Source organism: Malus sylvestris, chromosome 3, assembly GCF_916048215.2.
Source record: "Malus sylvestris chromosome 3, drMalSylv7.2, whole genome shotgun sequence".
NCBI classification, from domain to species: Eukaryota; Viridiplantae; Streptophyta; class Magnoliopsida; order Rosales; family Rosaceae; genus Malus; species Malus sylvestris.
In genome coordinates this window covers 8,373,771-8,394,617 of record NC_062262.1, presented here as the reverse complement: position 1 = coordinate 8,394,617, position 20,847 = coordinate 8,373,771, and the positions used below count along the sequence as shown (strand labels likewise).

General features: G+C 36.2%; 3 protein-coding genes across 4 annotated transcripts; 1 reads left to right on the top strand and 2 right to left on the bottom strand.

The window, feature by feature from the left end:
- Positions 1 to 5,817: 5,817 nt before the first annotated feature.
- LOC126615593 (putative E3 ubiquitin-protein ligase XBAT31) lies at positions 5,818 to 9,340 on the top strand. Its single transcript, XM_050283439.1, has 8 exons — positions 5,818 to 6,251; positions 6,438 to 6,497; positions 6,595 to 6,666; positions 6,765 to 6,886; positions 6,976 to 7,116; positions 7,200 to 7,307; positions 7,417 to 7,675; positions 8,409 to 9,340. The coding sequence occupies exons 1-8, from the start codon at positions 6,072 to 6,074 to the stop codon at positions 8,799 to 8,801; spliced, it is 1,335 nt and encodes a 444-aa protein (XP_050139396.1). The 5' UTR covers positions 5,818 to 6,071; the 3' UTR covers positions 8,802 to 9,340.
- Positions 9,341 to 11,257: 1,917 nt separating this feature from the next.
- Positions 11,258 to 14,313, bottom strand: LOC126614180 (uncharacterized protein At3g17950-like). Its single transcript, XM_050281758.1, has 3 exons — positions 14,023 to 14,313; positions 13,613 to 13,765; positions 11,258 to 12,127 (listed from the first exon to the last, which is right to left on the bottom strand). Exons 1-3 carry the CDS (start codon positions 14,041 to 14,043, stop codon positions 11,657 to 11,659), a joined length of 645 nt encoding a protein of 214 aa, XP_050137715.1. The 5' UTR covers positions 14,044 to 14,313; the 3' UTR covers positions 11,258 to 11,656.
- A 2,956-nt stretch (positions 14,314 to 17,269) lies between these two features.
- LOC126614654 (U-box domain-containing protein 13-like) lies at positions 17,270 to 20,359 on the bottom strand. Of its 2 annotated transcripts, none has more exons than XM_050282302.1 (2): positions 20,129 to 20,359; positions 17,270 to 18,402 (listed from the first exon to the last, which is right to left on the bottom strand). In XM_050282302.1, the coding sequence occupies exons 1-2, from the start codon at positions 20,153 to 20,155 to the stop codon at positions 17,500 to 17,502; spliced, it is 930 nt and encodes a 309-aa protein (XP_050138259.1). In that variant the 5' UTR covers positions 20,156 to 20,359; the 3' UTR covers positions 17,270 to 17,499. The 2 variants fall into 2 exon arrangements, with proteins under 2 accessions (XP_050138259.1, XP_050138260.1); XM_050282303.1 differs by having other exon boundaries at positions 20,135 to 20,357.
- Between the last annotated feature and the right edge of the window lie 488 nt (positions 20,360 to 20,847).

Here is a 20,847-nt window from a genome sequence, read left to right as displayed (position 1 = left end):
TTCCCAGAAAATAACATAATATGCATATAAATCTTCATATATCTCAAATCACCAATCTTTATCAAAAACCAGAAAGTATGCCATGCCATAAGCGTCAATAACAGAATAAGGATGCAACATTATAACATGTGAAATAAGGAATCAACCGGAGACCCTGCAGTTGGTCCTGTACGGTTAATTCTATAGCTCAATATTCAATCCAATTAGAGTCACCGCAGTGACCTATACGGCGCTACTCTACACAAAAATCGGAACTACCTGAAGTAGTTTGTACGATAAGAAAGGTGTAAGAATACGCTCTAGTGCTTCTCTCATCAACAACTGTATAATAATCTAAAATCACCTACAAGTTGGAACCACCTCTCATGGTCTGTACGACATGTCGGAACCCTCTAATGGTCTGTACGACATGCACCCTACTTGGATCCAAGGTGAGCATGTGGTGCGGGGTGAATAAATAAGCACTAACACCAGGGGTGCAGGTTTGAGCTTTCAATACAATTCACATCATCAATAAATCATATGAATAACATAAAACTCACCTGATACTCACATGTGTGTCCACATCACCAATTCACATATATGCATCAAATACTAATTCATATATTTCATATAATATGCATGCATGGCATTTCAAAACATACTTTCATTTAAATTCAATTTCTGGGAAAAATCAATAGTATATAGGTAAATACAGAAAATACTGCCCACTCACTGGTAAGTCGAAGGGTCGTAACCCCCGTGACGTCCTTGAATGCGCTTGTCATCGGGATAGGTATCACCTATATGCGAAACAACTATAAAAACGTTATTTAAAGCACATAACCAACAATGCGTAATAACTTCTCATACAATGCTCAATTTGGGTATATGAATATACCACAGTGACCTACCTCGACGTCATGTGACGGCCAACACGCCTTGATTCTAGGATCGGGGTGTGTCAAATTGTGTGCTTTTTTCTTTTTTGGTTTCATGATGGTATACTTATGGAAATGGTGTACCTCATTTGCAAATAATGGATTTACTACAAGTTCATCCAATAGTGAAACGAATTGGGGCATTTTTGAGGTGATACATACAAAGAAAAGAAATAAACTAGATACAACAAGGTTAAATAATTTAGTCTATATCCAATTCAATGCAAGGATCATGAACAAGAAGAATTTAGTCTATCATCCAAGAATCCTCCTCCTTATGATTATATGCTTACTGTTTTTTAAATATTGAACTTTTTGGATACTTTGTGTATTCTTCTACTTCTATTTTTGCATTTTCATTCTTTCATTATCCATACAAGTATAGTTTTTTTTTTAAGGTGTAAATAAGCATTTATTTACAAGATATATAATAAATTTACATAAATCTACCTAGGCCGCCTAGCCACCTAGGCTAGGCCTCTGCCTGCCACCCGACTAGCACCTAACATTTTTTAAAACCTTGCAAATAAGAACACAAGTTTCAAAATGTCAGAAAGAGTAAAAGAAATGGAGAATTAACGTGAGGGAATAATTTTCATTGAAGTGATGTTATCTACACATCTTTATTTTATTTTATTTTTTAGACACTCTTTTTCGACTCTTTAACAGACATTCTTCTTCGACCGTCGAGTCAAATGATTTGAAGAATATTAAATGACAAAAATTAACAAAAGGTGAGTAGATAGCATACCCATAAAATATACGGTAGATAGCATACCCATAAAATATACGGACTAAGATTCTCTCCTTCCTATTTTCATTCCCTTCTCTTCTCTCACAATCTCTAGTTTTTTTTTCTCTCCATAAAAATAATTAATATAAAATATTAACGTAACTTAATAATAACAGTTTAAATAAAAAGGGAGGAAAGTGATGAAAAAAACGAAGAAGAAAGAATCTTACTCCAAAATATAGGCACCGACAAAAACTTAAGAAAGTAAAACCTTAAAATATAGCGGCACCGACAAGAACTTAGTAAAGTAAAACAAAAGTATGGATCCCCGGTATATAAAAATTAAAAAAAACCAACCAGTCTGCCTTTGCAAGATGGCAAATGTGTAAGGAGGTAGTATTCATGCGAACTCAAAGTATTTGAAAAAACAAGTTTTTCGGAGAAAATTGAAAAAACAAGTTAAAAGAATTAATCTGGTTCCTACTTGAAAGAGAGAAGACCTCATTACTTTAAATTACTTTTTTGTTAAAAAAATGTTTACTGATTGGTAGTCCACATTTTGTCTCTGAGATTGTGGTTAGTATTAGGCTTGATAATCCATTAATTCAGTATGATACAAAAATAACAGGTACAATCTGTTAACGAGTTAGGTCAGTATAGAATCACATGTTAAGAATCCATAAAGATAACAGATATGACTAAAAAATGACCAGGTTTGTCAGGTCTAGACATTAGCCATGACAATTTTTTACTAACTCGTTTACCTAATACGAAATAACACAAAAACAATAGTTTCTAAGTCAACTCGTTAACGAGTAAGGTCATTATTAGGTTACTTATTAAGAACTCGTAAAAATAACGAATTTGACTACATGACAATCTATAAAGATAACGGGTATGACACGAACACGACAAATACAACATGTTTACCAGGTCTAGTTGACATTGCGTGGTTCTGAATAGTATTAGAACCTGGGAGAGTTAGCTTCGTTTTATTTGTTAATTACACATACTAGTAGGGTTTTTCTTGTTATTCTAACAAGGCCGAACTCAGTCTCTTTATACAATCAATCACTTTAATACTTTGTTTAGTTACAAACTCACGTTGTTAGGTTCGTACCAAAGTTCTTTTGGCCATATACATATACATTAAGAGCTAAAAGAGAAGTGGTGAAAAGAAGGAGAAGAACCCTATTATAATAAAAGAGTGGTTGAGCCTAATTCTTTGCTTTGGCTTGGAAATCATAAATCATGTGATTCTTCGACAAAAGCAGGTACCAAATGCTTGTTAAGGGAGAAGATTACTTTTTCCAGATCCGATTAAAGATTTGAATGCCGAGAATTTTGAAGGAACGACCGAACACGTATGCTTAGCATTGCATAAACTTCCTTTACATTTTAACAAAAATGGAGAAAGAACCTCTTTTATAAAATCTTATAACGAAAGGCTGATCCCCAATACCCCCTTTTGTCCTTGTTTAGAATAAACCAAATAAATATAGAAAATACTTGCGTTCATCTCATGGTGGAATCGAGATTCTTTACAAATCTAGCAAAATCGAGAAATAAGATGAATGAACACAAGTAAGGGAAATGCTAAGGAGGCTCTTTCCCACTCTCCGTGAATTTTTTGCCATATCATGTTTTTTGCACAATTTTCGTGCCAACATTATAAAACATTGTATTAAAATATATGAGATGGCGGATAATCCATAGAGAATCCATGAAGAGTCCCACTTTGAAAAAGTCTTCTTAGTATTTCTCAACAAATAATAGAAATGCTAAGGAGACTCTCTCTCAAAATGAGACTTTTGATGGATTTTCCGTCACCTCATATTTTTGGCATAATATTTTAAAATGAGATGACAAAAAATCTATAAAGAGTTTCACTTTTAAATCTTCTTAACATTTCTCATATTGTAATTTTGCCCACACAAAGATAAAAAAGAAAAGAAAAGAAAAAAAAGGACTTGATCCCAAGAAAAATAATGAAGACTTGATTCTATACTTTTCTTCACAAATTTATCTAATGGACCCTCTTGTCATATTGTGATGATTGTATTAAAGATTAGATGGTGAAATTTCACCAAAACAGAGTAAAGGATGAAATATTTTTATCGACAAAATCAATGGTGTGTTATTGTCACATTTGTAAGATCATAGAAATACAATCAGGTACGTCAAATGTTATAATATAAATAGTTGGACATTTAAATATTTTTTTAAATACTTGTATTATGACATTTAGTATATCGAGTTGTATTCCCGGCAAAGTGAAATTTTTGTCCCATAAGACATTGTTGTTCCACCTATCAATGTATTTATATTGCCCTCAAACTAACCACACGCATCTTCTTCTCCTTTTCTAATAGTACTCAACTGTCAACCTACTAACAAGGAAAGTAAAAACCTACCACATGCATATATATGCGTCTCATCCTACACCAACCTTCCCGTGACAACCATCATAACCCAACCCTTGCTTCAAATATCTCTTTTATGTGCTTTTATGTGTATAATGATAAAACACTTTCCTGCATGGTAATTTTCTATAGAGTGAAATAAAAGCATCTTAAATATGGTGGGGATAATCAACTTTGTGAGTGACAAGCTAAATTTTAAAACTATATGTATTAAGCGGCTAGTATTGTGATTTAGTGATATTTCTCTTAACTTGTAACTGAATAATATTATGTTTTATTTCCATAAAATGCGAGTTCTACAATATTATAGTGGCCTCCCATTATGTGGCCGAGCCTAGATTGCAAATCTCATAATGTAAAATGTCGTTGTATATACCATACTACAAAGCCTTACTAAGCGCCCAACTTCTTATAAACATGAGTTCATATTTTTATAAATTTAGGACATATTTGTTAACCATTTTATTTTAAGTTTTTAATTTTTAATTAGTGTTTCAAAAAAGAAGTAAAATACATGAGAGAGATGGGTAATATAGATTGTTCAAATTAAAAAGTGAACACGTTTTAAATGAATATATAATATATACAAACTAGCTCATAGTCTAATAATTTCTTTTGGTATCAAAGGTTGCACAGATGAGTTCTAATATTGTCAAAATATATTTCCCGAACAAAAATATGGCATGAATGTAATGCAAGTAAGATCCATGCAGCATTATTATTATTTATATAGGATGATGCATGAACTTTTATCTTCGTTTTTTTTCTTTTTTTTTTCATGCAACATTGCTCCATATTTAAATTATTCTTTGGGCAGAACTCCATATTTAATTTGACTTTAAAAAGAAGGAAAAAAATGTTAAGAATATTTTCTTAAAGTGATATTTTCCGTGAACTTTCTGTTGTTTTACAATTTAAGGTTAATTTTTGTGTTAATATTGTAAACTATTGTACCAAGAACATTAACTGACAGACAGTCCAGGCATAGTCTAATCCAATTCACAGAGATATGAAAAATCATTACTCCATTTTTTCAATATTCTTAAGATAATGTTAGGAAAAACAAATTTTTAAACCAAATTTGCAAACAAATTATATGTGATCAATAAGAAATAAGCATGTTAATTGACACTTAACTAATAATCTAATTATCTACAAATACATCATTTAATTTTAAAATTTTGATATCCCTCCCTTTACGTGAAATTGTAAAATGACGGCACCCAAAAATAAAGTTAGACACTATGAATTGTACGCTCTGCTACCCAAAAACAAGGAAATGGATCATCTTCGGATCCTTTCATTCTAATCTACCAAATTAGGAAATTTGTATTATTAAAATTTGATCCAACGACTATAAATAATAACTCACTTTAAAAATTATAATAACTTTAACCGTTAGATCAATTTTTAATTGTACGAATTTTCTAATTTAGTGAATTAAAAGGAAAAGATCATTTTCCCAAAAACAAATACAACTTCAAACAGGGCAAACCTCTGTCCTGGTAAAACACAATCAAAATCAAATTAACATCCCTAATTTAAACATTAGCAACCTAATTATTTCCAATCCAACGACCAAAAGAATGGAGTCAAAATCCCAACGGCCGCGATTGATTTAGTCAACTGGGGTGTGGCTGGTTGGCCCATCGTACTGTTTCGGAATCTAATCCAACTTCCCCAGCAATATCTGACTGCTGCCCGTAGTCAGTCCCACTGACTGCCCGAACACCGACTCGTCAGCACCCAGTCTCGCTCCGGGCAGCTCCAAACTCGAAAGCTCTCTCTCTCTGCTCCCTCTTTTATTTCTCTCTCTACACTGGGAAATACATAAATGTGAAACCTTTCATTCGGAGAGCGATGGAGGCCACCACCTTCTGCCTTCAGGTGAAGGTGGCTCAAAGATATTGCTGAATGAAGTGCTCCCATCGACTCCATTGATAAGAGAGAAACAGAGAGGGAGAGAGAGAGAGAGAGAGAGAGAGAGAGAGAGAGATGGGTCAGGGGTTGAGTTGCAGAGAGAGTGACGAACATGGGCTGTTCCGAGCCGTACAATTTGGGGAGCTGGACACCGTGGAAGCTGTGTTACAGAGAGACCCAACTCTCCTCCGCCACTCCACCGTCTACGACCGCCACTCTGCTCTTCATATCGCCGCCGCTAACGGCCAGATCGAGGTGGGTTCTTTGTTTGCTTCATTGGGATTTCATCAAATCAGTGATTGTTCCGAGTTTTTCTGGATTTTGGGCAAATGGGTTTTTGATTCTTGGTGGGAAATAACTTTTTTTTTTTTTAGGAAATCTTTACGGGGTTTGAATGTTTGATTAATGATTTTGTTTCTCGTTTTTTGCTTTGATTGGCAGATTCTTTCTATGCTGTTAGAACGATCTGTGAATCCAGATGCGTTAAATCGTCACAAGCTGGTAAATTTTTATTACTTTTGGCTCCGAATGTGAAAGTTTTGATTCTTTTATGTTCTGTTTCTTGCTTGTTCTAATTATCTAGTTGGAAATTGTTCAGACTCCATTGATGTTGGCTGCAATGCATGGCAAGATCTCCTGCGTGCAAAAGCTTCTTGACGCAGGAGCAAACGTATGTGAAAATCCAAACTTTTTTCTTCTTCTTAGATTTGGAAATTTGGTTTTTATTTCCAAATATTAACTCTCAATTTGATGTGGGATATTTATCAGGTATTGATGTTTGATTCCCTTAACGGAAGAACCTGCTTGCATTACGCCGCTTACTATGGCCATTCTGATTGCCTTCAAGCTATTGTTTCTGCTGCTCATTCGAGTCCTGTTTCTGTTTCCTGGTTGGTTTCCTTTTAGACCATAGTGTTTTGATCCCCTCTGTGATTAATCTGGCTTTTTACTTATCGAAATTTGTTGGATTGGATATCAGGGGATTTGCACGATTTATAAATATTAGGGATGGTAGAGGAGCAACACCGTTGCATTTGGCAGCACGTCGAAGTAGGCCTGAATGTGTACGTATTCTGTTAGACAACGGGGCTCTTGTTTCTGCTTCAACGGGTGGTTATGGGTAAGAATTGCGCTGAAGTTCTTAATCCTTTTTAATCTATGGTGTTAGTTTTGTTGCGTAGATTGATGAGTTTCTGTTTACAGCTGTCCTGGGAGCACTCCGCTTCATTTGGCGGCTAGAGGGGGATCTCTGGATTGCATACGTGGATTGTTGGCGTGGGGTGCAGATCGTGTTCAAAGAGATTCATCCGGGTATAATTTCGTTTCGTGATTAGTACCCCCTGAACTGATGCTCATATCCCGTAACGCTATTTTAAAAACTTAATTTGAGCTTATATGTTATGTGTTTTTGTATATGCAGGAGAATACCATACGTAGTTGCTTTGAAACACAAACACGGAGCTTGTGCGGCCATGCTAAATCCTTCGTCAGCTGAGCCTCTTGTGTGGCCAGCACCTTTAAAGTGTATTAGTGAGCTTAATCATGAAACAAAAGCTCTGCTAGAACAGGCCTTAATGGAGGCAAACAGGGAGAGGGAGAAGAACATCTTGAAAGGAACCGTTTACTCACTTCCATCTCCGTCACATTCTGATGCAGGCATGGATGACAATATATCTGTGGTAATTTCCCACTCTCCTCTCTTTCTTCATATTCAAGTATATGTCTATGTTATTATAAAAAGTAGGAGCTTATGATGGGTTTCACCTTTCTCAGTACTACTCAATGACCAAAAAGAGTTTGATTGAAATCTAACCGCCCAACGAAATCTTCTTAATTGTCTAAGACATTATAAAATCATCATCTATTTGTAATTAATCATAAGATGGGGTCCTGTCTTACAGAGTCATACACGAGTGAGGGATATTTTCTGATCATTATTTGGCACAATGCCGGATTTTCCTCTTTTTTTTTTTTATTGTTTCTGAAAGAAGGAATCAATGAACTTGGTTGTTACGAGTCTACGACAGAAAATTTTGAAATGTTTTTGAATTACCTTGCTCTTTTCTTTTTTCTGCAGAAGAATTATCTTGTTCTTTTGAGTCAGAGGCTGTGTTTCTGATCAAAATCAGATGTCATGAGCTTTGTTTTCCATAGCAGTGAGCTGGACCATGAGTCTCATGATAGTTTTCTGAATCCTAACATTAGAAACTCTACTATTTTGTCTTTGCTTCATGTGCTTTCCTTGGCTCCAGTCCCCCATTTGATCATGCGGCTTAATTGCATCTTTACTAGTTTTCGGACTTCGTAGGTCAGAAGGAGACATATATTCAGCAGTCATGTGAACTGTAGAGACATCTACCATATTAATTAATGCATGGGGACCAAGGTACTCATTCGGACGTTTTATTGCAGGAAAGTGATTTAGATCTATGCTGCATATGCTTTGAGCAGGTGTGTACAATTGAAGTCCAGAACTGCGGTCACCAAATGTGTGCACAATGCACTCTAGCCCTCTGCTGCTACAACAAGCCTAACCCAACTACATTATGCCTAATGCCACCGGTTTGCCCATTCTGCCGAAGCCCCATTGCCCATCTGCTAGTTGCAAAGATCAAAAGTTGCGATGATGGTGACCATGACACCGCAGATAACAATTCCTCCAAGCTAAGAAAGGCAAGGAGGTCCCGAAACTTCAGTGAGGGCAGCAGCAGCTTCAAGGGCGTATCGGCACTTGGTTCTTTCGGGAAGATGGGCGGCCGTGGCTCAGGCATTATTGCTGAAAATGAATGGGTTGACAAACCTTGACGTGTTTCGGCATTTGGCAATAAAAAAGATTCCGTATTGTAATTCGAGGATTCGTCGCTTTCATGTAAGTGAAAGCGAGAAGAATCCAAGGAGCTGCTGTGTACAGATAAAAAGTCCATGTGTTATGTAGTTTTGGAAAATAAGCAAAGTGAGTTGCAGGCTATTGGGTTAGGTTTAGATGTGTTGTTGCTTGTTGGTCAAGTTAAATTTGTTTACTTGAGGTTCAAGGAACTTATTAGTTGGTGATTTGAGAGTCTGTTAGGTATATGAATTGGGAAGGAAAAAAACAGAAAAAAAAAGGAAGAAATTATTTTTCTTAGTTGGAAATACAAAATTCTTGAATGGCTGCTGCTGGACAGGGACGCAAAAAAGAACCATTGGAAAGAGTGAAGGATATGTTGTGTGCTTTTGACCCCCACCAAGCTCTCCTCTTTCCTAGTGAGAAATGTAATATTATTTTATTTTCATTTTTCTGGTGGCAAGATTGAATTATTTTTCAGTATTTTGTGTGGAGAAATGGAGAAATTTTTTTAGTGTGACGGGAATGCGGTTCAGTACGTTAAGTGTCATAATAAAATTGGTTGAAATTGTTTTTTTTTATTTTTAAATTTCAAACTAATTGTATTATTACATTTGATGTACCGAATCGTGTTTCTAGCACACTGAAAAATCTCTTGGAGAAATGAGATTGTGGTGAAAGAATACAAATAAATAAGAGTTATTTTCTTTTCGTACAACATCATATTTTCAATTACTTTAATTTACCAGAAATGAGATTTGGACATACTATTTAAGTGATGTGAAGAAGGAACAAACTTGAATAAATATAACAACACGTCGTTTAACTAACTGATTCTTAGTGGGGGATTATTTTCGGGAGATATAGAAAGATGCAAGGCCTTGTTAACTAATTTCACGGAATAAAGCGAAAGAATCCACTCCTTTATTTTGAAAGAATTCACTCTTTTATTTTGTGTAATAGAGATTTCCTAATTAGTATTAGTAACCAGGAATATCGTTAAAAAAAAGATCCGGATGATTCTTTCTACAATTCAATCTTATGTTACCAAAGTCAAAACTCATTCTTTGGATTCTGACTTTGATTCTTATAAATTAAATAACTACTTGATCACCACACATAAAAAAATTTATTAAGTTTTATTAAATTAATACTCTTATTAAATATTAAATTAAGACTCCTAACGAAAGAACAAACTTGAATAAATATAACAAGAAGGATAATAAATAAAAAGTGATTGGGAGATTGGATTTCATGTGATTTGTGCCCTTTATTGATCATATGACTCCAAAATGTAGTGGAAATTGGAAAAGTCAGCTACATCCCGAACAAGGAAAGTTTAGAGTTTGGGTGGGTCAACAGTGAAACAGTACCTGACAAGATGTTGACTCGAAGAACACAAGTTCGGCTTCTACGTGTGTGAAAAGCCAAGAAATAAGCAGGCCCACTTGAACTATGTGGGCCCAGGATTTCAGTTGGCCCAGCCTTTTGCTTGATACGACTAATCTGGACTTGTACCAAATATCTGATGGCTGTGGCCCGTTTGGCTGTTTTTTTCCACCATTTTTTGTCACTAAATGATGGTCACTAAGATAATGCATGTATGGACGGTGTAAAAGTCTCATCGGATGGAGACATTGATTGACTTGCTTGCTGCTCCTTGGGTTCCACTTCTTCCTTGCAAAGAAGTTTGTAAGTGTGACGGAAGCCACTTCTGTTATAACACGTGAATTTATTTATTAATACTACATTTTAAGTTCATAACGTATTAATTATTTTGTTATGTATTACAACGCTTTGTGTATATGTGCCATTACGTTATTATGAGTAGGTTGTGTTGAAGTTTTATATTCACACTTATTTTTTTTAGTTGAGCGATAGTCTTGGTAAGTTAGATGTTAGATTAGGTACCGACAGGGTTCGAATCCACGATATCATGCAAGGACACAACATCTTTTCATGACTGTGGTAAATGGTCACTTGCTTATATTTACACTTTAATGTGTGTAAATGTGGTAGGTTCGAAATTTCTTGTCCTTTTGGACTCTTCATGTATGCTTGTCATTGCATTGCCACAAATTTAGTTAAATATTAGACCGATTGAGTTGTGTGATTGAACTAGGAAAGATCATAAAGTGCAACTCTACGTTTTTATAAAAACTGAGTGCGTGATAAATTTTTTGAAGTACTAATTACAGCTCTCGTTAAATATTAAAGACATTAAAACCATTGAAGATGCTCTCTGCATGTGTTCTAGGACAAATCCTATTTGGTGGTAAATTTAGGAAAGGTTGAATGGTAGTATGCACAAGTTTTCTTGTTCCACTTAGATATTTCCTAGCCATTTTAGTCAATTGGTAGGACATAGTACCTAGGATACCATCACAGTTTGGCCCCAGCTGAGCAAGTTTTTGTAGAAAATTTGAAATGATGAACATTTGCTTTTGTAACATACTTATCATCAAATGAGATTAATCAATCCAAATTACTAGCTAATTTGCTCCATAAAGGTGAGACACATACATATTTCATGCATTTTCTTCTCCATACTAAAAAAATGTTTGTGATTGTTTCTGAAGAGACGAAGTAAAAGATACGGTAGATCTAGGACAGCTATCGTACGAGGTATACCCAATGCTCAAGGCATTGGCACATAATAGATCGATATGGATGCTGAAAAATAAAAACCGGTTGTTGCTGGTACTTTCTTCTCGGTTCCTTCTTCTCCTTCTTCAATAAATCAAGCTTGGACGCAATGGAATTGTCAATTGACCTCTTGATTTCTTCCAATAACAGACTGAGACATTCACCTAATGCTAGGCCAAAGAGAGAGTTGTCAACACATGCATGAAAAGAGCATTGATTTTCTTTGGTCAACATGATCTGAACCAAACCAGGGACTAGATTGAGGAGGAGCAACTTGACCATCAACAAAGAGTGAGTTATTTGATTCTCTAGCAGGCTGATGATGCTCAGCTAGGGCAAGCTCGTCATCTGGTCCGTAAATTGGAGGGTTTGTTCTGTAACTTTCATTGGCCGCTTGTCTCTCTGCCGCAAGAAAGTGGCCGAGAGATGGCTGATGATGGCGCACATTCTCACCGTCTGTACTGTCTTTAGAGCATAAAGAGAAAAAACACATTCTGAACTTGGTGGTGGTTGTGGTGGTGTTGTTCGTCTTCCTGTCCTTACCGGCCTGATGCTCGGATTTTCTTCCTCTCAGTGATCTTCTTGAGAGCTCCAGAATGCTATTGATTCCTATAAGGCTCCCAAGTGTGATGCTCCTATCATGGAAAAAAGACCCTGTGGACTGCAACCAACCAAGCACATATTGAGCTAACAATCCTAGAACATGTACAAAACTTAAAACACTGTCAAAGATTACGGAAGTTAACAGGCAAACAGATCGGCGACTTCCTTCAATTATTTTTTCATATATCATTAAGATCAGGCAACAGCAAGTTAGCAACACATACTGTTAATTAGTAACAGTAACATATGCTTTCAGTAAATGTGATTATGTTATAAAATTAGGCTTAATTGTTCTAGTGCCCCTTAAAGTATGGTGAACTCTCACAATGTCCTTTGAAGTTAAAGTGACCGACCTTGCCCCCTTGACCGATGTTTTGCATCCTACATTGCCCCTCACCGTCAGATTAAGAACGCTAACGCGGTACATGTATCCTCAACAGTGGGGGGCAATACCTGCTCAATATAGATTTGGTTTATCTACTTCAACTCAAGGGACGCATACCATATAGTATGAACATGGATTAATTTGTCAAGTTTAAAATGGCTTCATAAATTTAGAATGGTGAATTGATGCTCAAGGATGCTAAGTTTGCAGACCATTTGAGGACATTGTTTAGGTCCACAGTGTCAGAATCATCTACAATACCATTCCTACAAAGTCAGTTCAAACTTCAAACCGACGTTAATCAATACTAGTGTAAAAGTGAAGCAACCCAAATACGTGATTAGTGTTGCAAACACGAAGGAACATATTACTGGTGACAAAACGGATTTTCTCCGACTTGTGACACAATAGTTACCTAGCACACAACACCAGTAGTGCTGTTTTGTCAAGCTTACTGTCTAAACAGTTATGCAGACTCAGTAAATATACAACAACAACAACAAAGCCTTTTCCCACTAATTGGGGTCGGCTATATGAATCCTAGAACGCCATTGCGCTCGGTTCTATGTCATGTCCTCCGTTAGATCCAAGTACTCTAAGTCTTTTCTTAGGATCTCTTCCAAAGTTTTCTTAGGTCTTCCTCAACCCCTTCGGCCCTGAACCTCTATCCCGTAGTCACATCTTCGAACCGGAGCGTCAGTAGGCATTCTTTGCACATGTCCAAACAACGTAACCGATTTTCTCTCATCTAGACTCGGTAAATATACATGTATATTTATTCCATCTCAACATATGACGGTTACAATAAAGGGCATCGAATCCTTGACCGAGCCTAATCCTAACCCATTTCCGTGATACCTAATTAACACATCATATGAAGATTTACATAAAACATGAAGGAAAGAAAAAAAGGCCTTCGTTAAAGAATATTTGTGCATGAACAAAACAACCTGAAACAAACAAAAACAGAACAGAAGATACTAACCAGTAACCACATACTAAACAGTATATACCAATCATGTCTAAACCAAATAATATACATTATATAGATACACGCACACATGTCATATGTCTGGCTACAAAATTCCAACAAAACCCATCATAGACAAGACTAGTCTGACAAAAACTTAAACCTTAAGTGTCTGTAATTACACTGACCTCTGTGTCCAGATCTGATGATGAATCAGTGGAGGAAGTTGGAGAACCAGTGAGTAAAGTGTTGAAAGAAACTGACCCAGAAAATTCATGGTTTGAAGCAGCCAGCCCAATTCTCACATGCATTGGCTGCAATCCCAGAGGCCATCCTTCGTCCTACCCAACAATCATATCATCTTTTCAATTATTCATAAGCCTCCAACAATTAATGACAAAAAAGTGTTAAACAAGACTGAACAATGTGGTAAGAAAAAAAGTAGAGCCAGTGACCCACAAAAACAGAGAAATTATAGGAAAAAAATAAAAATAAATCAGACCCACCATAGAAATCTAGAGAGAGAAAGAAATGGGAGGTGGGTTATGAGCCCAGGGGGGAAAATCCAAGGAGGAAGAGAGAGGAGACAAAGGAGTACCTGCTGTATTTGCTGAGCCATTTGCCCGCAAAGGCCTAAGTGTGTCACTTCCTCAGGTAAATGCAAGAAGTGTCATTTCCTTAAATTTGCATTGCAGCTTTACATTTTTCTGAGGTGAATTCTGGTGTGGTAATATTGGGTGACTCTATATCTATATAGATAGAGGGAGTTTGTCTGTACAGGGGATTAAGAACAGCACCTGGAGTCTAGAGAGAGAGAGAGAGGGTCAAAAGGAGTGAGAAACAGAGAAACTGAGTCAGAGGAGTAATCATTTGTGAGCACTGTTTGTTTGCTTTCCTTGGGTTTTATTGAAGGACCTGGATTGTTTGCCCTCCTATTCTACACCCTTCTCATCCTTTTATATTTATGTGATCACGGTTAAATTATGTCAACATCTCATACCCTTCCCATCTTCTCATATTTATATGGTCACGGTTAAGTCACGTCAACATTTTATATTTCCATTGCTTTTTGTTTTATTATTTCTATAAAAAAATCAATATAAAATGTTGATGTGGCTTAACCGTGACTACAGAAATCTGAGGGGATGAGAATGGTATGGGATGGAGGAGGGCATACAATTCAGGTCCATGGGATGTGGACGACAGACAACCTAGGTCCGTTATTGAGTGTTTGAATAGAAAGAGAAAAAGAATCATTTGTACCAATAAAATGAAAAACAAGAACATAATTCCAGAAATGGTTGAATCAAAATTTTTTTTTCTTGTCGAACTTGAATCATAAAACTTATTGACAATATAACAAATTGTTTAACTCCTTATCAGGCTTTGCAAAGTTTGGTTCATCACCGCGAACTTTGTCCTTTTCATTCTCACACTAATACATAAACTGTCAAGAGTTGCCCACTTGCGAATGAGCGACAAACTTGAAAACAATTATGAATGTGTACAGTATCTTCTTTAGAATCTTTAGATGATGAACGCAAAAACACGATATAGATGAAAATTGTAAACCCGAGCGCAACCCATTACCAGCATGACTAATAACACAACGTTGATATGTCACGTGATGTTATTGTCGCATACAATAATTTATCATCATAAAGATTGTAGAGATCAAATGGAGCGTATTAATTTGGAATAAGAAGACACTTTTCTTTTGTTGGATCATTGGATGGCAATAATAATAACAGGTGGACTGCCAGTGCCAATGAGTGTTCCTTTTCTTTTGGCCCACAAATGACTTTTTGTGAGACTAGGCCCAAAGGTTTTCTAAGCGGGCCCACAACAGTATGACCTGGGGGAAGCAAATGACTTCTTGTCTGTCCCATGGCTCCTCCTTTTGTAGGGCAATGTTTTTATGTATTCGAAATGCAGTCGTATGACGTTGTTTGATTTCAATAACATATTAGCCTATTAATTCCTACTAGTATATATTTAGAGACCTCTCATACCATATATTCAACTTTTGAAATATATTTGATTTTGACAACAAATTTGAATATAATCTTCGTGTGATCGTATAGTTCTTACTTAAATTTATTGAAGTTAGCGTCTCAATCTGTAGATAATGAATGTTGAATATCGATGCAGATGTGTGTGTGTGTGTGGATGTGATCAGTGTGATTGGCTTTTAAGGGTTCGTTGTTTGAAAAATCAAGGTATGGTATACATGCAAATTCGGCCGGCAATCTTAAGGTGGTGAATACTGACGATCAGGAGGTGGGTGTCCTAGTGTTATGTTTGTTTTGTTTATTCTCTTGTTGCCGGAGTTCGTTTGGGCCGGGGAGCTGTTTCGCCATGTTTGTTTGCTTTGCCCTTCTTGTCTGGGTTTTAATTGAACGTAGATGCATGGTGGAAGAGAAGCAGAGCAGCACATCAAGAGTCATTTTTCTAAAATCCAATAAACAAAATTGTGTGGCCGTTGAAAGACGGAACAGTTTGTTAGACAAATGACAATCATCTTTTCATATTTTTCAAGGCAATTAATAACAATAAATACATTTTGACATTTTGTTGCAGAAAGGGATCAATATTTATATGCTGTTGCTATATCATCATTGTGTTATCGTTAGGTCGTCGATATATGATCAATACGTCGTTGTTACTAAAAACTGGTCATTTGTGCAAAAAAATGTCTATTCCAACTAATTGCCTTATTTTCTATACATTGTTTTTGTTTATAATTAAGTAAAATACTTGCATTCTTATAGGCTGTACCACTTGATTTTGCACACCTTCAATTGAATGAGCGACGATTCACTCTCGGGTGGGTAGCGAACACAGAGGCTTGGTCGGACTTCTCAATCAAAAGCGGGCAAATTGACCACAAAGGAAAATCTAGTACACATTTGCAATAAATTAGAGGATAACCAAAAGTGGGAAAATCGAGTTCCCAAACCACCATTTGGGCAGTGGGGCTGGCACCGCCGACCCCAAGCCGAGGCAAGTGCGGCGGCTGTGTTGTTGGCCGACCCCAGCCTCTCTCATATAAAAAAAAATGGTTAGTTTGTTTTATTAGTTGTTTTCTCAAGCTTGGCATGCTTGTGTTGGTTTCAAATTTAAAGACTCTGGAGACTCTAAAGATTCCTCCAAGTCTGGATATATATAGGTCACCAAACACGAGTTCAATCCAAAAGGCGGTGTTTTATCATTGTGCACCAAAAACATTTCTAGTGATTTGCTTTTGATATGCTGAGCAATTGCTTGCCCTTTTCTTTTCAATGGTCCAGTAATCTTAGCCAACTGGATCTCCAACAAAATTTTAACATAAACGGGGACATTGAACTCACAAAAAGAAATTGGTTTATAGGTTACATGGACGTAATTCGCAGATATATCTTCATGTGTTCCTGAATATTCTTTTCGTGATTTGTTCTTGATTGGCGGTTGCACAGTAAAATCTCCCATACTTGTTAGTTGTCTGTCTAGTCTTTGCGTTCATCAACAATCATATTCTGATTCTTATTTAATCTTGAAGCACCCACGCACACAAGAAATATGGCAGGCCAAAGGGACACTTCGATAGGATTTTCAGCATGTCGAATGAAGCACGTACTGAACAGTAGAGAAAATGCACTGAGAGATGCCACCGAATGGTCCATAAAAGTCAGCGAGCGTGCCAAAATGCCTGCGCCGAGGACGTGGATAGTAAAACCACCACAAAACTTAGGCACAAAAGTGACTAATTAAGTAAGGGATGCGGAGCATACTTCTAGTTTCTAATGATTCGGGGATAGTTAATCATCATGGTATCTTCAATTTTAAAGGGACAAAACACTTCCGAATAACCAAAAGAGATTGTATTGTTCTATAAAAACGATAACTAGTACGTGGTACTGAATTCTAAAAACATTATTTGGTGTTTTCTGAAGAAGCACATACCACTAAAAGCGCTTATAAAAGAAGCGCTTGTTAAGAAAATTATGTTTTCGAACTTGATAACAATACATATTTGTTATTATACTTTTGTGAGGTTTCCCTCGAATAGATAGGTTGTGGGGTTTGTGACTGGGTCTCAGACTGAACCTCGGCTTGCGTCTGCGTCTGCGTCTGCGTCTGCGTCTGCGTCTGCCGTCTGCTGCTCAGCAAATGGATTCATTAACTCAAGTAACTGTGCAGCCTTTCTCTTTCCTCTATCTGTGCCATTTTGTGCCAACTCCAATAACGAACTCGTCACCCCGAGTTCCTGAGCCTCTACTATACGTTGTTGGTCTCCAGAACAAAGATTCACCAAAACCGCAGCTGCATTTTCTCTATTTCGGAGAGATCCAGTACCAATAACTTCAACCAAAACGGGCACTGCCTCAGCAGCTCCAATGGCTGCTTTCCCTTCAGGGTGGCTAGACAGTATTGCTAGAATGGCCAGTCCCTCATCCACCATTCCACCTCCAGGTTCTGTCAGCAGCTTCATTAGGGTCGAAACAACACCGGCCCTTACTGCCTTCCCCTTGTTACCATGATAAATGCACAAGTTAAAAAGTGCAATTGCAGCATCTTTCTTCCCCCCTTGGGTACCTTCACTCAGCAATGTAACAAGTGGCGGAATGGCTCCCGAAGCGCCAATCATAACTTTATTTTCATCCACAATAGAAAGGCTGAAAAGGATCGCAGCTGCATTTTCCCGTGCTTCCATCCCTCCATTCGTGAGAACATGAACAATACCAGGAACTGCTCCAGAGGATATGATACTTCCCTTGTTATCTTCACATAAGGAAAGGTTGAGGAGTGCTGTCACAGCATGCTCTTGCGTGCGGGAGTCTGGGGTTGAAAGTAGGCCTACAAGCAGGGGTATTGCACCAGCTTCAGCAATAGCCACACGATTATCTGCATTACCTTTGGCAAGAAGGCGGATTTCAGCCGCAGCAGACCCTTGGTCTTCGGGGTTTACTGACGTGAGCTTGCGGAGGAGAACTTCAATCTAAACAGTTATGAAGGCTCATTACACATACATGTATATTTATTCCATCTCAACATATGAATACTTGACCTACCCTAATGCTAACCAATTTCTGTGATACCTAATTATCAAATCATATGAATGTTTACATAAAACATGAAGGAAAGGAAAAACAGCCTTCATTCAAGCATATTTGTGCATTGTGCATGAACAAAACAACCTGAAATAAACAAAAACAGAACAGAAGGTACTAATCACGTACTAAACGGTATAAACCAATCGTGTCTAAATCAAATAATATATATCCCAAAAGTATCAATTATTCATAAGCCTCCAACAAATAATGACAAAAAAAATTAACATGACTGAACATTATGGTAAGAAAAAAGTAGACCCACAAAACCAGAGAAATTGCAGAAAGAAAAAATGGGGCTTTTAGATTCAGGTCCAAAAATAAGTTGTTTTGTGGGAGTGAGTTAAGTTATCTAATTACATATTTTTATTTGTTCTATACTCATTTTATATTTTCTAAAAATATTAAAAAATCAATTAAAATCTTCTAATATATGCATTTTCTAACTCTAAAAAGTCTAATTAATATCTTCTAACAGAAAAACTAATATGCTAACATAAATTCATCTGCAGACATTTTACCCTAAATCAAGTAATACATGAATGTATATTATACCTATAAGTGAGATATGAAATCTAATTAAAGGGTACAAAAACATAATATACTTGCAAAAAAGACATTAATATGCAATACAGGTTAGTTGTAAAAATGAATTTGTCATATAGGTTGATATAAGTGCAAGTAATCTGTTATATAGATTGATTATAAAAATTAAAAATAAAATCTATGAATGGGGTTTGGAACAGGAAGAAGAACAAGAACAAGAAATAACAAAAAAAAAAAAGGAAAAAAAATAATCAAAGAGAAAATTAGGAGGAAATTTAATTTTCATAGTTAAACGTAAGATTCACGAGAGAACCTCTACTAATTAATAAAATACTCATTGTCAAGCAAAATTCCATGAAGTTATCAGTTTAACTCTCTAATTAAAACAGAACATGAATAAGAAATATGGGGCAGAAATGTAATTTCACACAACCAAATTTTATTTTTTTTGCAAAAACTCACCTACATGTAATCCTAACATATCTCTAATTAAAAAAAATAAAAATTCTCACTCCCACATTCTCTATCACTCTCTTCATCTCTCCTTCTATTTCAAAAACAAAAATAAAATATTTTCTCACACACTTTGTGTGCCCATATGCTAATATTGAATAAAATAATCCTAAAGTCATGAACTTATTTAATAAATTTGACTATTCCTAATGTTGACTGAAATTCCTAATGTTGATTGAAAAATTGAACTTATATCAAGAAATAAGAATAAGGATTTCGAGGATCCGTGTATTGTGTCCGTTCATCATACATCGTGCAGTCAGAAATTATTTTAAATTTTATTATTTAAAATTGAATACAAATAGTATTTGACGAAAACTAAACGCACAATATACGATGAACGGACACGATCTCGAAGATTTATTATTTAAATTGAACAAAACATTATTTAATGAAAACTGACCCACATTATACGATGAATGAACACAATTTACAGATCTCTGAGATTCTCACAAAGAGGATCCGAAGAGAATCCGGATTCAAGAAATAGGAGGTGGGGTTTGAGCCCAGAGGGGAAAATCCAAGGAGGAAGAGAAAGGAGAGACAAAGGAGGACCTGCACCTGCTGTTGTTGCCGAGCCATTTGCCTGCAAGGGCCACAGAAACTGTCACTTCCTCAGGTAAATGGAAGAAATGTCATTCCCTTAGATTTGCATTGCAGCTTTGCTTTTTCTGAGGTGAATTCTTGGTGTGGTTATGTATCTATATAGCGGTCATTTGTCTGTACATGGGACTAAGAACAGCACGAAGAGAGAGAGAGAGAGAGAGAGAGTCAAAGGAAAGAAAAAGCAAATGACCAATTCCATTCTAAAGAAACATGATAGAAAAAAGGGAACTTTAACGAAAAGCATCCGGTACTGTTCACTTTAATGAAAAACCACATTTTTACACTAAAAAGTCAATCCTGGTACTATTCACTTTACCCTTTATTTTGTCCTTATCATTAAAACTCAAAGTTTTCAAGCCCTTTTCATTAGTTTTCCTTAGAAAAAAAGATTTGTTTGTGAAACTTATTATTTAAATGAGAATTAAGAATAAGAAAATTCGAAGTTAGAAATATTGAGAAAAAAAATGTCTTTTGATTTGAAAAACTTATTGTGACTATTCTTTTCAACTACTATTTGTTTGCTTTTGTTGGGTTTTTGTGGATGTTTCACTAGAAAGATAAAACAGAATAATTTTGTACCAAGTAAAATGAAAAACATGAGCATAATTTCAAAAATAGTTTAATCATAAAACTAATAGACAGTATGAGAGGCTAATCAACTCCTTATT